This window comes from Erythrolamprus reginae, chromosome 1 (assembly GCF_031021105.1).
Source record: "Erythrolamprus reginae isolate rEryReg1 chromosome 1, rEryReg1.hap1, whole genome shotgun sequence".
Taxonomy (NCBI): domain Eukaryota; kingdom Metazoa; phylum Chordata; class Lepidosauria; order Squamata; family Dipsadidae; genus Erythrolamprus; species Erythrolamprus reginae.
Genome location: NC_091950.1, coordinates 42,812,728 through 42,834,659, shown reverse-complemented (window position 1 = coordinate 42,834,659; position 21,932 = coordinate 42,812,728). Strand labels below are relative to the sequence as shown.

At 39.3% G+C, this 21,932-nt stretch overlaps 2 protein-coding genes across 2 annotated transcripts in view; one reads left to right on the top strand and one right to left on the bottom strand.

Annotated features, from left to right (window-relative positions):
- The first annotated feature begins 1,621 nt into the window (after window positions 1–1,621).
- GPHB5 (glycoprotein hormone subunit beta 5) lies at window positions 1,622–8,645 on the top strand. The gene is made up of 3 exons (XM_070733268.1): window positions 1,622–1,630; window positions 3,767–3,973; window positions 6,825–8,645. The coding sequence occupies exons 2-3, from the start codon at window positions 3,770–3,772 to the stop codon at window positions 7,011–7,013; spliced, it is 393 nt and encodes a 130-aa protein (XP_070589369.1). The 5' UTR covers window positions 1,622–1,630; window positions 3,767–3,769; the 3' UTR covers window positions 7,014–8,645.
- Window positions 8,646–18,745: 10,100 nt separating this feature from the next.
- Window positions 18,746–21,932, bottom strand: part of RHOJ (ras homolog family member J) — a 76,349-nt gene continuing 73,162 nt past the window's right edge. The window contains exons 4-5 of the mRNA XM_070750765.1: window positions 21,497–21,592; window positions 18,746–20,903 (exon numbers count right to left, since the gene is read on the bottom strand). Of these exons, the coding sequence (XP_070606866.1) occupies window positions 20,757–20,903; window positions 21,497–21,592 (243 nt within the window). The 3' untranslated portion in view covers window positions 18,746–20,756. The remainder of the gene's footprint in view (window positions 20,904–21,496; window positions 21,593–21,932) is intronic.

The window sequence follows — 21,932 nt, the reverse complement described above, 5'->3', positions numbered from 1 at the left end:
AATAAACAAACAAACAAACAAACAAACAAACAATAAATAAATCTCTCTTGGGTTTATTCATCTTATATGCTATTTTTTATGTGTTTATTCAGTCATTACACTACAGTATTCAGAATCTTTGGATTAGGCTGAGTTTTTAAAAAAAATAATGCTTGAATGCTTGGTGAGGGTTTCCAGAGCTGCACACATATACACAAACATACAGAGTTAATGCCTTTGAATAATCGCTAGACAAAAATCAAAACAAGAAAGTAATCTAAAACCCATATATAGTAAAGTAAAAAAAATTCCAAGAGCATTCAAATTAGTCCAGGATTTTCTTGGTGTATCCTTTTTTGGGAGGGGAGGGTCTAACGGACTTAGCTCTCCCCCCCTCCGCATAATAACTGAGAGACTGACTTCACACAATTCAGAATTGCAAGTCTTTGAAAATATCAGAAAGGTGGGAGCAGGGGGGGGAGAATCCAGTGGGCTTTCCTTAGTAAGATTCTGCAGCCCCACCAAGGTGTTCCTTTTGTTTCAATCAAGCGATGCTAGAGAACAAACAATACTCCTGAAGTTAATAAGCATTGAAAAAGAACACCTCATTTTCTAACCCAACACCTTTGATGCTGCTCGTTCATGTAAGGATCTGCCTTCATTGTGATTTGATTGACATGGCTCTTGCCTATAAATCTGAGCAATCAAGCAGGCTATGTGGCATCTGGTAAGGAGAGGTGCAGAGAGAAAAACCCTGCAAGAAGTTACAGTTTCAGGTCTCCTAACTTTTGGAAACAACCATCTCCAAGCACCAAGTACGACAGCGTGAGAAAACAGGGCTGATCATCAAGCTAGGTAAGAGATATTGCTACCTTTTGCTGGGTGCAAGTCACTCCTTCAGTGTTTTTTTGGAGATAAATAAGTCAAGACAAAGAGCAAGTCAATTAAGGTCCCAAAATATTAGTAATAATATACTATGTTTTATTTAAATATTATGTTTGTGAATCCAGAGTATGGTACCATGGTCCTTCGAGACTGAAGGATGCCAATGCAATGCCTGTTTGTGAACTAATGACTCAATTGCTAGATATAAGATATGCACATATTCACAGAGAGCTGTTTGACACAGTAATTGAGGTAATGGACTAAGAGGAGGGACATCCAAGAGCTATCTCTCCCTCAGGCATAGAAGCCAGCTGGTGGTGACCTTTGGCCAGTCAAACACAAATTGAGAGTGACAAACTGACTTTTGAACAACACTCTCCATTATTACACTGTTTAGAACTAGGGAAATTCTGTACAAAAACAACTGGATCCTGCAACCAAATAGGATAAAAGCTAAAGAATATCACTACCACCAAAGAAGAGTACATATGTTAAGGATCTGGTTTATAATTTTCATAGAAAGGTTAAAGGCCGTTCAACATTGGCTTTGAATTGTGTCACACTGAAACTCTTTGAAATGAGTAAAAACTCAAGGTTCATAAAAATAAGGATTGGCTATTTTATGGTTCAAATTTTTAAGAAGGAAGAATGTCAAGAGAACAAAAGTCCTTTAGAGGGTCCAAATATTGTTTTCTGGAATCCTGTTTTACACCATCTCATTCAGGTTTCATTCTAGTCCTGTGATGATTTTCTACCTTTGAAAAGTGTTCGGAAACTTCAGGTCATGCAGAATGCAGCTGCGAGAGCAATCATGGGCTTTCCCAAATATGCCCATGTTACACCAACACTCTGCAGTCTGCACTGGTTGCTGATTAATTTCCGGTCACAATTCAAAGTGTTGGTTATGACCTATAAAGCCCTTCATGGCACCAGACCAGACTATCTCAGGGACCGCCTTCTGCTGCACGAATCCCAGCGACCAGTTAGGTCCCACAGAGTGGGTCTTCTCCGGGTCCCGTCAACTAAACAATGTTGCTTGGTGGGACCCAGGGGAAGAGTCTTCTCTGTGGTGGCCCCAACCCTCTGGAACCAACTCCCCCCAGAGATTAGAATTGCTCCCACCCTCCTTGCCTTTTGTAAGCTTCTTAAAACCCACCTCTGCCGCCAGGCATGGGGGAATTGAGATACTCTTTCCCCCTAGGCCTTTACAATTTTATGCATGGTATGTCTGTATGTATTTTGGTTTTACAATAGGGGTTTTTAACTGTTTATATTGGATTGTCATATGCTGTTTACTACTGCTGTTAGCCGCCCCGAGTCTACGGAGAGGGGCAGCAGACAAATCCAATCCAATAAAATCAAAAATCAAATAAAATAAAATCTATTATGTTTTCCCTGGCTGTTGCTCCTTCTATCTTTCTAAATTGATGGTTTCATCTCAGTAAGATTTATTGATTGATTGTGTGTCATCAAATCTTTTTGACTCCATAGATAGAAAATACATAGATCTCCACGACAATCTATCCCTAACCTAGTCTTCTAGGACTCCCAAGGGTGCACACACATTGCTATAACTAACACCCATCTTAATAATAGCAATAGCACTTAGACTTATATACTACTTCATAATGCTTTACAGCATTCTCTAAGAGATTTTCAGAGTCAGCATATTAACTCCTGGCAGTGGGCAGAGTCAGCCTGTAATACTACATTCTAACCACTGCTCAGCTTTGGCTGTGCTAGTACTTGCAGTGCTTGTAATAAACAAAATAATAAATCAATTATATTGACTAATCAATGAGATTGGTCCATGTAACTGATTCATTATTTGTTTATTTTGAGTACCCATACTCTTTAACTAATCCCTAAGGAAGTTTGAGATGATTCTGTGTTTAAGTGATATTCGTTTAAATAATGCCTGACTCCAAATGGTCCTAGGAGCTTTGTGTCTAAAAAGCCAGTACAATAAAAAGAAAAATATAGATGTTGTTCTGCCGGCATGTTTCAACTGCCCGTAATTATAGGGTAATTAGTCCAGGAAGACACACACCACACGATGAAAGGAAAACCCAAAAGTTTTTATAAACAGAAAAACAGAAACAGCTCCCTTTTTAAATGTCAAAGGGATTTTCTGGTACACACAAGGCACAGGTTAAATGCAATCCAATTGCTCACCCAATAACTGGGAAATTGAGTCCAACTCTAAAGTCCAGAGAGTTCACACACAATCTTGAACAGCACAAAACCCACTATCTTGACGAAACAATGAATCAGATAAACTGCCATGAGGCTAACACACCAGGCTGCACTTTTATCTGTAGCACTAATTACAGCAGCCCCACCCAACCACAGGTGGCCTCATTTTCTCTTGTAATAATCCTTCAGTTGTTGTCTCCTATGCATCACTCTACGCATGCGTGGATGTGTCATTAATTCTTGTTCAGAATCCAAGGATGATACAGATGATTGATCTCCTCCTGGGCTGTCTGCCAAACTCCCCTCTTCCCTGTCGCTCACGCTTCCTTGGTCAGAGGAGGCTTCGTCGGCAGATTCCATCGGGAGCAAAACAGGCCTGCGGCATATGGATGTCTCCCCCACATCCACCTGCACATTCCTTGGGGCAGGAGCTTGGCCAGAGCTAACCACAACAGATGTACAGGAAAAAAAAGAATCTAAGAAATAACAATCTTATAAACTTCTCTTCATCCCTCCCTCAGTTCTCTGTTTTACACCATCTCATTTCAGGTTTCAAAATCCATGCAATTGCGTGCATCTCACCAACAAATTCTCTACAATGCCAGAAACAGGATGCAATTTTTATCGAAGACTATGATGTAATATCTGTGAAAAAAATCCCAGCTCAATTCTTCACCTGATTTTTTTTTTTTGCTGCTTATTTTAGAGCATGAAATGCCAAAGGATGATCCAAACCATCTTATCTCTCTGGATTCTGGTCAGCTGCATCACTCCACTCAAGCCTTCCAACACAAACTTGCAGACATTCATTGGCTGTGCTGTGCGAGAGTTCACTTTCCTAGCCAAGAAGCCTGGATGCAAGGGGCTGCGCATCACCACAGATGCATGCTGGGGCCGCTGTGAGACATGGGAGGTGAGACCAGTGGCCCATGGTTCATTGTATAGATTTTGCTCTCTTGTCCAGGTTACTAGTGGTCATGTTTTCAAGGGGCAGGGGTACATTTTAGTGGCAAAGGAGATGATCTCAGTGAAGGAGATCCCAGGTCCTGCACAGGTTGGCATCATATGACAAAGATGGAGAATGGGAGTAGTCAGCTCCCAGCTCACATGCTGCAGTAGGTCTGTTTGGCAATCCTAAGTATGTATCTGCCCAGTACTAGGTCCATTTACTAAGGCGAATGCATCTAAGATTGCGACTACTGTATCATGAAAAATCAAATCTATGCCAAATATTTCTGCTGAGTTTTCAGGGATTGAGAAATGTGGTCATGGAAGGTTCAGCCAGCATGTCTCATTGATATTCTACAATTCAACTGGTACTGAAAAATCATGGCTGAAAGGAAATAGTCTACAGAGAGGGGCGGCATACAAATCTAATAAATAAATAAATAAATGAATGAATGAATGAATGAATGATTAAATAAATAAATAAATAAATAAATAAATAAATGAATGAATGAATGAATGAATGATTAAATAAATAATAAATAAATAAATAAATAAATAAATAAATAAATAAATAAATAAATAAATAGGTCTGATCCACCATATAAACAAGACTTGGAGTTCTGCTCCAGGGGCTGTTTGTGGCTTTTTTGGTGCATAATTCAATGACCTTAGAATAGAATAGAATAGAATAGAATTTTATTGGCCAAGTGTGATTGGACACAAGGAATTTGTGCATATGCTCTTAGCGTACATAAAATAAAATATACATTTGTCAAGAATCATGTGGTACAACACTTAATGGTTGTCAAAGGGGTCAAATAAGCAACGAAGAAGCAATCTTAATAAAAATCTTAGGATATAAGCAACAAGTTACAGTCATACAGTCAACATGGGAAGAAATGGGTGATAGGAATGCTGAGAAAAACTAGTAGAATAGAAGTGCAGATTTAGTAGAAAGTCTGACAGTGCTGAGGGAATTATTTGTTTAGTAGAGTGATGGCGTTCAGAAAAAAACCTGTTCTTGTGTCTAGTTGTCTTGGTGTGCAGTGCTCTGTAGCGACGTTTTGAGGGTAGGAGTTGAAACAATTTGTGTCCAGGATGTGAAGGGTCAGATATAAGACAAATTCCTTGTGTGTCCAATCACACTTGACCCATAAAATTCTATTCTATTCTATTCTATTCTACTCTACTCTACTCTACTCTACTCTACTCTACTCTACTCTACTCTACTCTACTCTACTCTACTCTACTCTACTCTATTCCCAGAGCACTGAAATGAGGTCCTGTCCGTAATGACAATTAATTGCTTAAAAATTATATATGGCAGGCTCCCGGACACCCCACTCCCCTCATTTGTTAAGCTTTAGTGTTGTATGTCAAAGCATTTCTGCAGTTTGTGTAATGTTTTAATGACATAATTCGGAAAGCTTCTTATGACTTAAAACACTTAATGGGAAACTGTCCTTTATTGTTCCATTGAAAGAAATTTCCCTGGAGATTAAACTAGAGCCCCTGATTTATAAATGATATATTTCATTCCATACCTTAATAATATGTCTATTTCCAACTTTAAATTGCCTCAGAACTATGGCTATTGTACTGCTGGGACTATGGCAAGTAAAGGATCTAAATTAAAATATTGATAACTTTAGATGAGGAAGATTAGTAGCTCAGAGTTGAACTGGGAATCCTTGGTACTCTCTGAATTTGATTGTTTCGTTGCGGTTGTCAACAATCTAGACAACATCACAAGTGTTACTAGGGAGCTGTGTTTGATTTCATTTGATATACTAGTGGTTTCTGTGTCAGTGTTGATGGAACTGGTGGTCTTAGAGGTTCCCTCATTAGGTTGTTTGCTGTTAGCTTGTTTGTCTGAGATAGTCGTTTGGGGGTATTTCTTACTAGATTGTTAGGTTATTTTGGAATTATGTTAAAACATAATATTTAGCTTTTCAGCCTTTAAAACGTGGATAAAGTAATCATTCAACAGATATATATTAATACTAGACCAACAATCAAGAAGCTTTCAGCAAAGGCCGTCTAACTATAGTTAGCCAGATGTATTACTAACTCAAAGCCTGGTATTTGAAAGCATAACATTTCAGACAATAGATTAACTTATTTAAAACTAAAAAAAACCTATTTTTAAAATTTTATTATTGGATTTATATGCCGCCCCTCTCCGAAAACTCGGGGCGGCTAACAGCAATCATAAACAGTATACAATAATAATCCAATACTAAAAGCGAATTAAAAACCCCTTAATATAAAAAACCAAACATACATACAAACATACCATGCATACAATTGTAAAGGCCTAGGGGGAAAGGGAATCTTAATTCCCCCATGCCTGGCGGCAGAGGTGGGTTTTAAGTAGCTTACGAAAGGCAAGGAGGGTGGAGGCAATTCTAATCTCTGGGGGGAGTTGGTTCCAGAGGGCTGGGGCCGCCACAGAGAAGGCTCTTCTCCTGGGTCCCGCCAAGCGGCATTGTTTAGTTGACGGGACCTGGAGAAGACCCACTCTGTGGGACCTAACTGGTCGCTGGGATTCGTGTGGAAGAAGGCGGTCCCTGAGGTAATCTGGTCCGGTATTTGAGGCAGCCCAGCATCTTATTCTGTAATGACACTTAGTACCATGGATGAGCACCTGCTTTTCAAGGAGAAGCTCCTAAATTCAGTCCTTGTCATCTCCAGTTAAATAATTGAGTAGCAAATAACAAGAGAGATTCTAGTTCGATACATTGGAGAGTCACTAATTTAGATCAGATAATCTGTCAGAATGCTAATTTTTTTGTTTTTTCCTCCTCTATAAATAGAAACCTGTCCTGGATCCCCCCTATATTGAAGCCCACCACCAAGTCTGTACGTACAACGAGACCAAACTGATGACGGTGAACCTGCTAAATTGTGCTGCCAATGTTGATCCCCTCTTCACATACCCCAAAGCCATCCGCTGTGACTGCAGTGTGTGTCTTACCACAACCACAGAATGTGAGACTATCTGAATACGTCAACTGATCAAGAACGTTTTCTGTGTCAGATTCTCTCCAGGTGAAGACTACAATAAGACAATAGATCCTAGTGATGCACATCAGGAAGGTGTAGCTACCCAATTCTGAAGCTTTTCTTCTGTTTTCCAGCTTTGAATAGACCAGATTAAGTTGCAATTTCCATTCCATTTCTTTTCAGCATAGTTATACAGTTAACGTCTTTTCAGTTGTTGTCAATTTTGTGCAGATTAGCATTTCTTTTGGGATCATTTCTTCAGAAATTTGCATAAATCCCAAATTGCATTTTCTATTTGCTTCCTGATATTATCCCTGTTCTGTCGAGCTCTCTGGTAGAATCCTCCCAAAAATGCACAGATACAATTTCAGACACACAGACGTTTGAAAATTCAAAACAATGTTCTTTATACTGAAAAATGCAAATAAACGAAGCCCTCTTTTTGTATAGCAAAGAGCACTTGTCTCCAAACAAATTGGTAATTTGTACAAGTCTCTTATCAGTTCTGTGATACTTAGCTTGCAGCTGTGAGGCAATTCACAGTCCTTATTCTTTCACAAAGTGAAACACACTTTGCTCTGGTTTAGTTTCAAAGCGGGGGAAAAATCAGCACACAAAGATCAAAGTCAGCAAAGCAGGCACGAAACACAACGATCAGATAATCCTCCACAACAGCCAAACCCACAGGCTGCTATTTATAGCAGCCTCACTAATTACCACAGCCCCACCCAACCACAGGTGGCCTCATTTTCTTTGATAATAATCTCTCAGTTGTTGTTGCCTATGCATCGCTCTCCGCATGCGTGGCTGTATCATTAACTCTTGTTCTGAATCCAAGGAGGAGCTAGATAATTGATCTCCTTCTGAGCTGTCTGCCACGCTCTCCTCCTCCCCTTCACTCATGTCTTCTTGGTCAGAGGAGCCTTCATCAGCAGACTCCACCTGGGGCAAAACAGGCCTGCAGCATGTGGATGTCTCCCCCACATCCACAGTCCTTGGGGCAGGAGCTGGGCCAGAGCCAACCACAACAATCCCCAGGGTGTTCTGAAAGCAATATAAATATGGCCCAAGCTTGTATTTGCACTTTTAACATTTTCAGAGGACCAGGTAGAACCCTTTAAATACGAGGGTCGCCCAGAAATTAATGCACCACATTTTTTTTCTCAGCCTCCAGTAATAGTACGAATGTAAAACTTTAGATATACATCAGGAATGCATGTATAAATTTTTGCGTTTCTTCAGACAGATAGCGTAGCTGCAGCAGTGTTTCAAAATGGCGTCTGTAAGTGATGTACGTTACAGACAGCATGTCATTACATTTCACACAGCGGAGAAAGAAACTGTTGGGAACCTTCACAAACGTTTGTGTACAGTTTATGGAAAATCTGCAGTCAACAGAAGTACGGTTAGTCGCTGGGCATAAAGGGTGAGGCCATTAGAAGATGGCTTGGCAGAATTCCAAGATTTGCAGACCAGAACAAGGAGCATTCACGCCCTTGTGTCTCGCTGAAGGAAGGCCATAGAATGGGATGGAGATTACGTGGAAAAATAGGAAGTGTAGAAGAAACATCATTCTTTCTTGTGTGCAAGTTTCATTGTGTTCAATAAATAATTGTTGAAGGAAAAAAAATGTGGTGCATTGCTTTCTGGGCGACCCTCGTATATACTAAAGGAGTGTTCACACACTATATTTGATTCACAAGCTGCATATGTTTAGCCTATTCACAGCTAGGTTTGTCCAACATTCTTAATTTGACTACTGAACTAATTCATTTTGGGTATTTGTGCGATATACTGATACATTTATTATATTGCACAATTTACCTTATAAGATAAACAAAAATAGCAATAGCACTTAGACATATATACTGCTTCACAGTGCTTTACAGCCCTCTCTAAGCAGTTTACAGAGTCAGTATATTGCCTCCAACAATTTGGCTCCTCCTTTTACAGACCTTTGAAGGATAGAAGGCTGAGTCAACCTTGAGGCGATGAGACCTGAGCTACCAAACTGCCAGCAGCTGGGGATCAGCAGAAGTAGTCCACAGTACTGCATTCTAACCACTGCACCACCAAAGCTCTTAAAAAGCATTTGTATATCAGTAGGCACAAAACTGTAACTATAATTTAATTATTTAGACTTAGCATGTCGTGCAAATGCAAGACCCTTGAACATCAACTGACTTGAAAAGGCATGTCATGTACTTACATAGAAGACTGATGGCAGAAAAAGATCTCCTGATCCATCTAGTCTGCCCTTATACTATTTTTTGTATTTTATCTTAGGATGGATATATGTTTATCCCAGGCATGTTTAAATTCAGTTACTGTGGATTTACCAACCACGTCTGCTGGAAGTTTGTTCTAAGGATCTACTACTCTTTCAGTAAAATAATATTTTCTCATGTTGCTTTTGATCTTTCCCCCAACTAACTTCAGATTGTGTCCCCTTGTTCTTGTGTTCACTTTCCTATTAAAAACACTTCCCTCCTGGACCTTATTTAACCCTTTAATATATTTAAAAGTTTCGATCATTTCCCCCCTTTTCCTTCTGTCCTCCAGACTATACAGATTGAGTTCATTAATTCTTTCCTGATACGTTTTATGCTTAAGACCTTCCACCATTTTTGTAGCCTGTCTTTGGACCCGTTCAATTTTGTTAATATCTTTTTGTAGGTGAAATCTCCAGAAGTGAACACAGTATTCCAAATGTGGTTTCACCAGCGCTCTATATAGCGGGATCACAATTTCCTTCTTCCTGCTTGTTATACCTCTATCTATGCAGCCAAGCATCCTACTTGCTTTTCCAACCGCCCAACCACACTGCTCACCCATTTTGAGACTGTCAGAAATCACTACCCCTAAATCCTTCTCTTCTGAAGTTTTTGCTAACACAGAACTGCCAATACAATATTCAGATTGAGGATTCCTTTTCCCCAAGTGCATTATTTTACATTTTTACACTTACACTTACTTATGTGGCCTGCTTGCTAGAGTTATAATTAAGCTAATCTGATATGCAAGATAAAGGAACATGTAAAAGAGATACAAGATAATTGTGTGTGCTCTATCATCCCCCTCCCCCATTTACATTTAAATGAACTATTCACTAACTATGGATCTGCATACCAGAACAATTTTCAGATACAAAATATGAAATATATTTTTTCCTACCAAAAATGTTTTTTCACTGAAAGAACCGGTACAGGACATTGAATCTTTTGCAATGCTGAAACATTAATCATTATTCTTAATTAACAAGGGGGAAGTGGGAGGGATTCAGGTTCATGAAAACTACTGCAGCTCTTTTGCAGAGAAAGAGCTCCTACATTGTTCATTTAGGCTTGGATGAATAGGATTGTGACTCTGGAAAAGTATTCATTAAACCGAAAGGTAGTTGGTTATATATAATTCACCAACCAAAAACCTTACTTCTGAAAACTAAATAAAAATTCAAGGGGTTTTATTGCCAAGAATTTATTCAATAATGGAAGAAGAGAGAATAAAATGCAATTAGAACAATTAAGATAATATACAATTTGAAATAGGTTAAAAAGAAAGAACGGGGAGAACAGAGTTAAAAAAATAACTATCTGTGAGCGAGCATCTATTCTTGGGCACTTGTTCCTTCATACAATTGTGCAACATCGTGTATGAAGTTAGTACCTACCCCCTCCTAGAGGAATAAAATATTTTATGAAATATTAAAAAGACAGAATATTATAGAATATAACATCCCGGGCTGGATGGTCAAGGAATATAAATCTTTCCATCCCCCACCATCCAGTCAGAGCCTGTTGTGGTTGGCTCTGGCCCAGCTCCTTCCCCAGGGAATGGGGAGGTGGATGCAGGGGAAACTTCAACATGTCACAGGCCTGTGTTACTGCCGACAGAATCAGTTCAGAGTTTAGTTTCCTCAGACGAAGAAGAAGATGGGAGTGACTTGGCAGAGGAGGGCTTGGCACACAGCCCAAGCAATCACTCTCCCATATCTTTTCCTGATTCAGATGATGATGTTTTGGACCCACGCAAGCGCAGAATTATGCATAGAAGAGACCAAGTAAGAACATATTACAGGAAATAAGTGAGGCTCCAGTAATTAGGGCTGTTGCTATAAATAGCAGCATGTGAGTTTGGCCATTGTGGAAGAATATCTGAACGGAGTTCATCAGGAAACTTGTGTTTTGCTGGACTCCTGTATTCTCAGCAATCAGATCTCTGTTAGTGGAGGCTTCCTTAAGCAGCCTTCTTCTGCTGATATTTGATCCTAGATAAATTTACATTGAAATGTACAGTCCCTTAGCGTCTAAGCCAGGGGTGTCAAACTTGCAGGCCACAGGCCGCATGCGTCACATGCTGGCTTTGCCCCCGCCTAGTTTAGTGAAGAAAAAAGTCCTGATACATCATGTGATGCTGCCGTGATGATACAAGTTTGACACTCCTGGTCTAAGCTGTTCATAGGTTTAAAGATTAAAATCGAGTTAGCAATTGCACCTGGATAGTAGTTGTCAACTAGTACAGGTCTTTTAACATGAAACTACTGTATTTTTGCAATCAGTTGCGGACCTATTTGGACAGGGAGTCTCTTCTCACAGTCACTCATGCCCTCATCACCTCAAGGATTGACTACTGCAATGCCCTCTACATAGGGCTACCTTTAAAGAACGTTCGGACTACAGTTGGTGCAAAATGCGGCCGGGCGAACAATTGCAGGTCTTTCTAGGCACATACACATCTCGCAATCATTGGTTGCCAATTATTTATATATTTATTTATTCGGGTTTTTTAATGCCGCCATTCTGCTTAGGGCAGCTTACAACATGTTAGCAATAGCACCTTTTAAAAACAGAGCCAACCTATTGCCCCCACAATCTTGGTCCTCATTTTACCCACCTCGGAAGGATGGAATGGGTCTCCGGTTGCAATTTAAAGTGTTGGTTATCACCTTTAAAGCCCCATGGCTTCTCCAGCTGGCTGGAGAATTCTGGGAGTTGAAGTCCACAAGTCTTAAAGTTGCTAAGTTTGAAGTCCTCTGACATTCTAGGATCAAGCTCTCTAGCTCACATTGGCTTTAGTCCACTCAGTTGAGCAGACTTTGCATCTGATTCACTTGACTATCTCTTTGGTAAAGACATCATCATAATTTAGTTCCATCATCATTTTGTATAATACAAGGCTGAGACATTTTGCCAACAGAGAAACTGGAGATCTTTTGAGTTACATCTCTTAAAAGCCATCTTGCCTGATGTCTGTTGTAACAAGTTTTGCTGTTCCTTTTACACCTGTTGTTTTTAGCAGAAGATCCTCTCCCAGGAAAATGATCTGTCAGAATGCAATCACAAGTTGGCAAGTAGAGTCCTTGTGCATTCCATTCAGCTGTTCAGCCTTTGCTTTTCAAGTTAAAATTTTGCAGAATATTTCAGTATGACAACGCACTTTGTGATCTCCTTAAAGGGGGGGGGGGGATGTTAAGGACTGACTTCATCTGTTTTTTTTAAAATAAATATAATTTTTTATTGATTTTTAAAGGATTTTACAAAAAACAAAACAGAAAACATGTGTACCATCACCATACAGAAAAAAAAACCTTCACCAGGGAAGAATCAATTTTGTGTCCTTCATTTGCTTTGTCTCTGGGTTACATTGTTCATTCTTTATAGAGTGATTGAATTTTATTTCTTACATTTGCATCGCTTACTGATGTTGTTAATATATAATTTTTAACCATCTCCCACCGCCTCATTGTTGCTGCTAATTTCCCTTCATTATAATTATGTAGTCTAATTTCCATAATTTCATAGTGAATGTGATCCACCATATATTTGCACCAATTTTTTATCGTCCATTTATTGTCGTCTTTCCACCCAAGCACTGGGCACTTTCTATCGCTGCAATTTTGATTTCTTCATATTCTTTTACCTCACTATTTTTTATCAATAATGCTGCTTCCTTAGTTATTTTCCAATTACCATTTGTAATTTTGTTCACTTCCATTTGTATTTGTTTCCAATTATTTTTAACTTTATTACATTCCCAAAACATATGCATAAATACTCCTTTTTCCTTGCACCCATGCCAACAATTTCCTTTCTTCGTTGTTTGAAAACGTGCTAATTGTACTGGTGTATAATACCATTTATGTAATATTTTTCTTCTCATCTCTCTTATTCTTGTGTTTTTAATTTTTTTAATATTTTCAATTATTCCCTCCATATCCCATTCATCAATTTCTAATTCGTCCTGCCAATATCTCGTCAATCCTTTTACTACTTGTGCTTCCACTTGTAATAATTCTCTCTATATATTACCTGTTTGTGCTTTTATATTCTTGCACTTATCCCTTAGTATCTTTTCTAAATTTGTTTCTTGTCTCATAAATATTTCTTTGTTTTCCCTTTTACTTAAATATGTACTTATCGCATTGGTTTGTAACCAGTTTTGTTGTCCCAGGCACCTCTCTATTTTATTTCTATTAATTCTTCCGTCCCTTTCATATAACTGTTCTATTCTCTGTATACCTTTCCTCCTTAGTTCCCATATTATCTTTGTGAGGTTACTTTCTTTCTTTGTATTTATCACATGCAGCATTGCTAATTTAGAGTTTGTCATTTTCAATTTATCTTGCCATTTCATCCAACTCTCTATTATCGCTTTAGTAGGATCAAATAGTCTATTTATTTCTACCTTATTCCATTTCCTAAATAATAATTCCTGATACTTAATACCATTAATTTCTTTCTCTAATTCTACCCATGGTTTTTCCTCTAATAATTGTAATTCCATTAGCCTATCAATATGATATGCGTCCCTATAATACTCCAAGTTTGGATTTCCCCAACCTCCCTCGTCCTCCGTTGCTATCAGCTGACTGACTGACTGACTTCATCTGTACATGCACTTTGTGCAGGATTTCAGAGGCTAATCTTAAATCTAATCTCAGTGTACATTACGAGATCTTCTTTTATTTTATTATTTTATTTTATTTATTGATCTTTCCATGCTAGTTCAGGTCCTCCGAGCTTCTTCTATAAACATTCAAAAGCAAATGGTTAAATTAGTTACCATTTAAAATAAGATTTAAATCAATATATTGATAGTGAAGCTTTGAACTTTAAAGGGGAGAGAAATTCACAATGCCATTAAAAGAACTTTCTACTCTAAATCCTTAAACAGGCTAATGAGTTTTCTGGAAGGAGTTAGGCTTACTGAAGTTGTTGATGTTGTCTCACTTGCAGTAACATTCAAAAAAGGCTGGATTTCATGTTGTTTATGATTTTATAGATTAAGAGGAGCAAAGCTGAGCCAAGAAACAGAACGAAAACACAGTCTTGTTAGTACAGTAGTTCTGCAGAATATTAAGCAGATAATTTTCTCACCACATGGTAGCTGAGATGGCAGGAACTGAATGTACTATATACCTTAGCTATGGTCCTTCCTCCGTTAGACAGTGACATGATTGGTAGCAGCTTCAGGGTTGAGGAAACCTCATTATGGGACCTCTTAGGACCCCTTAGATCAGGGGTGTCAAACACAAGACCTACGGGCCAGATGTGGACCACAATGTGGTCAGATGCAGACTTTGGATACCTTCAGTAGTGGGTTGCTCTCGGTACTGCTGGGATTGGGATTCCAATAGTAGAAATGGAGATGCTCACGCATCTCCATGCCCCCAACATGTGCATGCATGCGCCCATGCGATATTTGCCTTATGCACATGCACCAGAAGCAAAATCTCATGGAAGGATGCTCCGGCGACCAAATTTTCACCCATTTTGGCGTTATTTTGCTTCCGCATATGTGCGTAAGCAAAAATATTGGCAGCATTTGCCAAAATCTCACTCTCACATGCACCCTCATGCAATATTTGGCTTCTGGTGCATGTGCAGAAGCTGAATCTCAGGCAAGGGCATGCACGCCTGCCCACCGGATGTGTGTGCCCGCACCAGTTTCCAGGAGCGTTCTTGTAGCGGCAAAAGGTAGGAACCCCCGCCCAGGACACATTCTGTAAATTAGCTCATTTGAGGTACATTGATTCAAACACTGTTGTTCCACATTATACTATTTTGCCCAACTGAAGGTTGCAAAGTATCAAACGGACACAAGAGTTTTAGTGGTTTAAAGATAATATATGCAGCTAAGGATCAAACTGTTGAGCCCTGATGTTCTCTAAGCTTAGTTGTTTTCCTGCAAACATTTCATTACCAAGCTGAAGAGTCTTCTTTTCTCTGCATGAGCCTAGAAAAACACATGTGCATGACTGGTGTTATCTCTGTGGTAGTATTTCTAAAATCTTCCATTTGTTAAAAATGGAAATCAAGAGAGGGGAAAACAGCTATTTGGACAAAATCTGAAAGCTGTGTGAATGGATACTGATGAGTACTGATGCAAGTGAGAAACATGACTACCAATGGATCATCATACTCTTTTAATGACCCCCATAATCCCTTGCAGGGTGGAGTCTGGGCAACTGAATGGAGCTGGGTTTTTACTGGCCAGATGCCCTTCCTGTCCCCAATGCAGAGTTATATTCAGCTGGTTTATCTATCTATCTATCTATCTATCTATCTATCTATCTATCTATCTATCTATCTATCTATCTATCTATCTATCTATCTATCTATCTACTGTATCTATCCATCTACTGTATCTATCTATCTATCTATCTATCTATCTATCTATCTATCTATCTATCTATCTATCTATCTATCTATCTATCTACTGTATCTATCCATCTACTGTATCTATCTATCTATCTATCTATCTATCTATCTATCTATCTATCTATCTATCTATCTATCTATCTATCTATCTACTGTATCTATCCATCTACTCTATCTATCTATCTATCTATCTATCTATCTATCTATCTATCTATCTATCTATCTATCTATCTATCTATCTATCTATCTATCTATCTATTTATCTATTTATTGGATTTGTATGCCGCCCCTCTCCGGAGACTCAGGGCGGCTAACAGCAATAATGAGACAGCATATAATAATAATAATTCAATACTAAAAACATATTCAGCTGGTTGAGAGAATGTTGACGAAATGGAATGATTGTTTTTTATGGCTTTGGAATTTTTAGATTTTGAATTAATTAATTGGATCCAAGATATTGTATATTGTTTATTATATGTTGTGAGCCGCTCCGAGTCCTTGGAGAGGGGCATCATGGAAATCCAATAAATAAGTAAATAAATAATAAATATTCCTCAACCAGCACCAGAGAATCAGACCCGGAGGCTTCTCCATTCATGCTGTCACCCTTATTTTTTCAGGCCAGGTGAGGGAAGGGAGGGCGAAGCCAGAGAATGGTGGGATGGGAGAGACAGCAGGGGGCCCAAAGAGCCACATGTGACTCCAGATCTGTGGGTTGTCGTCTGTTGTCTTAGATAATTATAACACCCCTACCCAAGATCTCCAACAGCATTTAACTGTTTAATAATGCACCCCCACAAAGCAACATTAATCCAAAACATGGTTTTGACAAGGATTATATTAATGCAAGAAAGTTCTTGCTATTACTTACCGGACTTATGTATCCAATGCTATGCCAAGGGCTTCACAGTACCACCTCCAGCAGACAAGATGCTATAAACATTTCCTGGCATGCAAGAAAAAGGAAGCTATGGAAAACAATTGGACATGACTCATTCAGGCCATCAAATCTTATGATTCAGATTCATTTTGGCATATCACATCATGCTTCCAAAGAAATGGTCCAGGCATGGTGCACTGTCACATCTCCCTACACTTGGAATACCATGACTGGGAGGCATCTCTAGTTAGGATGGTGCATTGATTGGACCATGTGATGGACATGTAGGTACAGGGGAAGGACTTTCTTTTGGGTGGGGAAAACCTGGAAGCTTTCAGATTCAGGTTTTCCCAGATATGCCAATATGTCATATCTAATAAAACGGAATTTTGAGGAATGACTAGCCTCAGACTCTTCTTTCATTGGGGGGGGGGGGGGTGTTACTTGGAACCCTGACATTAACCTAAATCTCCTTTAAAACTCCAACCAGCTGCCCGAACCCTGACATTTGACTTATGACCACAATTAAGCCCAAGATTTATGTTGCTAAGCAAGTGTTGTGGCCCGTTTGCATCCTGCGCATCTAGCAATGGATCCAGAGGACCCAGAGGCAGTAGTGTCATAGTACAAGTGGCCTGTGTTCCTGGTACCCAAGCCTGAGAGCAAAGAGGATGTGGTGTCAGAGTCTGAAGAGTAACCAGGGCCTTCTGCACCTCCTGAGATGAGTGACTCGGGAGAAGAGAAGGAGCCTCTTCTTGATGCTAGGACTCGCAGGAGGCAAAAGTAGTTACTCAGAAGGAGGCTTACTCATCACTAGCACTGCTCGGGCTATTTAAGGCAGAGACACGCGATGCTTCGGTGTAGAGGACAACACTGCTTCATTACAGACTCTTGCTGCATCTTTTGTCTCTTGGCATGTGATTTTAAAAGAACCACATTATTGTCTGCATTAATTAGCTCTGGGCTTCCAGCCAGCCTCTGTAAGTCTATGATAAGGAACTCTGTTACAATCCAATAATTACTGTTTTGCTTTACCTATTCTTGGAACTCTGACCAGCTGCTAAGACATTATTAGATTAGATTAGATTTATTAGATTTATATGCTGCCCCTCTCCGCAAACTCAGGGCGGCTCACAACAAGGTAAAAACAATACACAATAACAAATCCAATACCCACCAATCCAATTACAATGTTAAGCTAAAAAATTCATAAAAAACAACCCCAGAATATTAAAAAACAAGTACACAATCAATCTAACACCAGAACAACATGGGCAAGGGGGAGATGTTTCAGTTCCCCCATGCCTGACGGCAGAAGTGGGTTTTAAGGAGTTTGCGAAAGGCAAGGAGGGTGGCGGCAATCCTAATCTCAGGGGGGAGCTGGTTCCAGAGGGTCGGAGCCGCCACAGAGGAGGCTCTTCCCCTGGGTCCCGCCAGATGACATTGTTTAGTTGACGGGACCCGGAGAAGGCCAACTCTGTGGGACCGAACCGGTCGCTGGGATTCGTGCGGCAGAAGGCAGTCCCGGAGATATTCTGGTCCGGTGCCATGAAGGGTTTTATAGGTCATTAGCAGCGTGGTGAAGATTTTATTAGATTTTACTTGCTTTTAGAAGAGACACCAAACTGCTTTAATTAGTAGTAAATGTTTAGTATCAAATCTAGTGGTGTGCATATTATTTTGGGGGATTCGGTGCTGGGCAGAACAGTAACACCGTTGTTAAGTGAATTTTGCCCCATTTTACAACTTTCCCCCCCCACAGTTAAGTGAATCAGGCTTCCCTATTGATGTTGCTTGTTAGAAGGTCACAAAAGGTGACAAAATGACCCCAGGATATTGCATCTGTCATAAATATGAATCAGTTGCCAAGCATCTGAATATTAATCCATATGACCACGGGAATGCCACAACAGTTCTAAATGTGAAAAATAGTCATATGTCACTTTTTCAGTGATAGTGTAACTTTGAACAGTCAATAATTGAACTGTTGTAAGTTGAGGGCTATTTGTGTAGCAAATTTGCCAAAATCTGCCAAAGATCAAGACTCATGTGGTGAACAACCTTGTTATATATTGTAGGACTCATGCCTACCATGGGAGTTTCATTCAAACGATCTTCACTAAATTAACTAAAAAGTCTCTATTATTCATAAACACACATACACATTAAAAACACAGAGACATGAATATATATTTAAAATGTTTCTTTTAAGAATCATGTATCAATGGTATAAATTGTAGAAAACTTTTTGCAAAGAAGGCACTTACAACAATAAATGCCTTTTGGTTACAATAGGTACTTTCTTGTGGTTTCCTGGCTGGGTGACAATTGGAATGACAACCATAATCACAAGTAGCTTCTAAGTTATACGTTTATAGCTAAATAAGCCTGATGGAAAGAACAGAAGTTGTGATTGCTTTCAGTTATGTAGCATCTAAACTAATGAAGCTAGCCAAGCCTCGCCCCTCTGTGCAAAGGGGAATCAATTCCAAAAACCACCAGAGGAGGACATAGATTGAAATCATTTTGCATTTGCATAGATTTATGCCAACTGGATTGAATGAAGAGAGGCAGAATTGGCAAAAGCAATAGGAGAAAGGGGTGGAGCGACCGAAAAAGAGAGTAGATGAAGCCATTTTGTATATGTTTCATCCCCAAACTGAAGCTTCTAATGTACTGCCTTCTAAAAATCCTTCATTTAGTAAGCATTTTGGTAGTTTCAACTATTTTTTCCAGGTCGGGGGAAAGAGGTAAGAATGATAGTTTGAATTTGTGTGTCTGTTTTGTGTGAACACACATCTCTGTGCAGAAGATGTATGTATCTGATTTTCTCAGGATGTTTTTGTATTTTTTGTATCTCAAGCTGCCTTTTGATCTTGATTGTGCAAATTTAGCATCTTTAGTAAATGACCCCACTTGTTCTAACCTCTCTGGGCTCAGAAGTTCAACAGTTACAGGCTTACTTAGTACTTGGATGGAAGACACCAAAGAATAATACCAGAGCTATAGATTATCCTAAAAGTAAAAAAAATATATAAAAAATAAAAGCATTCCAGAAGAAAACAACAGCCAATTGCTTTCTTGTCATTGTCAAGAAAATTAGTAATTAGGACATGGATTTGAGCTGAGACCATCTACACAAGGGGTCCCCAAACTTGGCAACTTTAAGACTTGTGGTCTTCAACTCCCAGAAATCTCCAGCTAGCTGGCCGGAGAATTCTGGAAGTTGAAGTCCACAAGTCTTAAATGTTTGAATAATAATAACAACGATAAATTCTAAGAAAAGAAGGCTAGATTCGCAGGCATGACAAATGTACATTTCCCCCCTGCATTTTCTGACTTCTCAAATCCAGACCATTACTATTCTGAAACAATTTTGAAAAATACACAATGTGAGAGCTTCAGATTTCATTTAAGAAGAGGAGAATTCTCACATGTCCAATGGCAACATGACAATGCAACCTGAGATTATTTATTTGGCTTCATTTATAAAAGGAAGTCAAGAATAGTACATTAATGACATTGTATTCTATGCCATCTCTCTCTGTACATTCAGTTTAGAAAGATTGAATTGACATGGATCTTCTACATGAGTCAACATGGTCAACTCCTAATATATATATATATAAATGCCATTTTGTGTGTTTTAAGTTTAATCATTATTGCATATTCATACTGGGAACAAATATCTGCTGCAAATTCCACATGGGTGTCAGGAAGGGCATCCAGCTAGCAAATGCTCAGCTCATCCAGCCACCCTGACTCTATCTTGGATTAAGGGACTACAGGGTCATAAAAAAAGGTGGTTTACTAAATTCTTCCTGTGATTTGCTAATGATAAAGCTGGTTCTTTTTGGCTCTGGTATAAGAGTAGGATCCTTAAATCTTTTTTTCCTTCCAGGTGCATCAGGGATTCTGACTATATCAAGAATTTCTAAAGTTTTTTCTGTGTATCTGCTGGCTAAGCAGAGAGAAGTTATTACAACATGAACTTGTATTTACAGATGCATAGTCATTACAAAAACAAAACAGAACAAAACAAGCAAGGCATGAAAAGTCTACAAAGTTGCATTTGAGAGGAATCACAGATTAGGAAGAATCACTTTATAAAGTAGGGTGTATTTCTTTTTCTGGTCACATCCCTCTGTGCAGGATTGGAATATTAACTGGCAACACTGGTCCACTTTGAACTCCAGGCATCATAGAACTGAACAGCAGCTGCAACACTTGGCAGAAAGTTTCTTCTTCCTCTTGGGACTGAAGATTGTGAGGATTGCTTCATCAAAGACAGTTTTCAGGCCTTTCTGGGTCAAAGCTGAGCACTCCAAGTAGCACTGGGCTCCAATCTTGAATGAAAGAGGAAGAATGCTGACAATGAGAAGTTAAAGCAGAAGAAGAGATCTTGCTGGATCATACCAAAGGCCCATTTAGTTCAGCATCTTGTACCAAATGCCTCTGGGAACCCAGGAGCAAACCAGGAAGATGTCAGCCCCTTTTGTTCCTAATTACCATCAAGAACCAAGTCTAAAATAATGGAAACATGACTGGGGCTATACACATAATGAAATCGGTAGAAGCCAAAGCTAAAAGTAGGCAGGTTTTTTGAAACTTCTCTCCTGACGTATTGAGATAACAACAATCCAAATTCCAATGTCTAGAAATTCTAGGGTTTATTTCTAAAGGCTACCAGTTTTGGGAAGGTTTTCTTAAGGGCCAGCATACCAAAGACTTTAGATGCTGAAAATAAATTATACTATACAATGAAAATCAAGATCCACAAGGACTGTTAAATATATCTAGTTTTTCATGTTTCTTAGAGGTCAATGACACTTGAATGAAATCTATGGTGTGCTTAGCCCTGAGAAAAAGAGAAAGGCCTTTGGCTTAATTCTGTTGATATCAATTTAGCTGCTATTGCTGTGTTGAAGGAAAACAGTACCTCTTTAGCCAATTTGATGCCATGTTCATAAGTCAGGGGCTTCTCTTTCATGTATATTAACCGAGCCAAAGTTTTGGGGTCATCTCGAAGGTCGATCTAGAAATATATAGACAAACACAAAACTTAGGTAGCCTTAGATCCTTGTCTCTAATTCTCAAAACAATAAACTTCACCAGCAAAATGCTCACAGCTATTGAGCAACTCATAGGTGAGATGTTACTTCTTCCATACTGGTTTCCAAAGTCATTTTCAATACCTCTGAAATTACAGTGTGTTGTGGTTAGCTCTGTCCCAGCTCCTGCCCCAAAGACTGTGGATGTGGGGGAGACATCCACATGCTGCAGCCCTGTTTTGCCCTCGGTGGAATCTGCTGATGAAGGCTCCTCTGACCAAGAAGACATGAGTGACAGGGAGGAGGAGAGTGTGGCAGACAGCT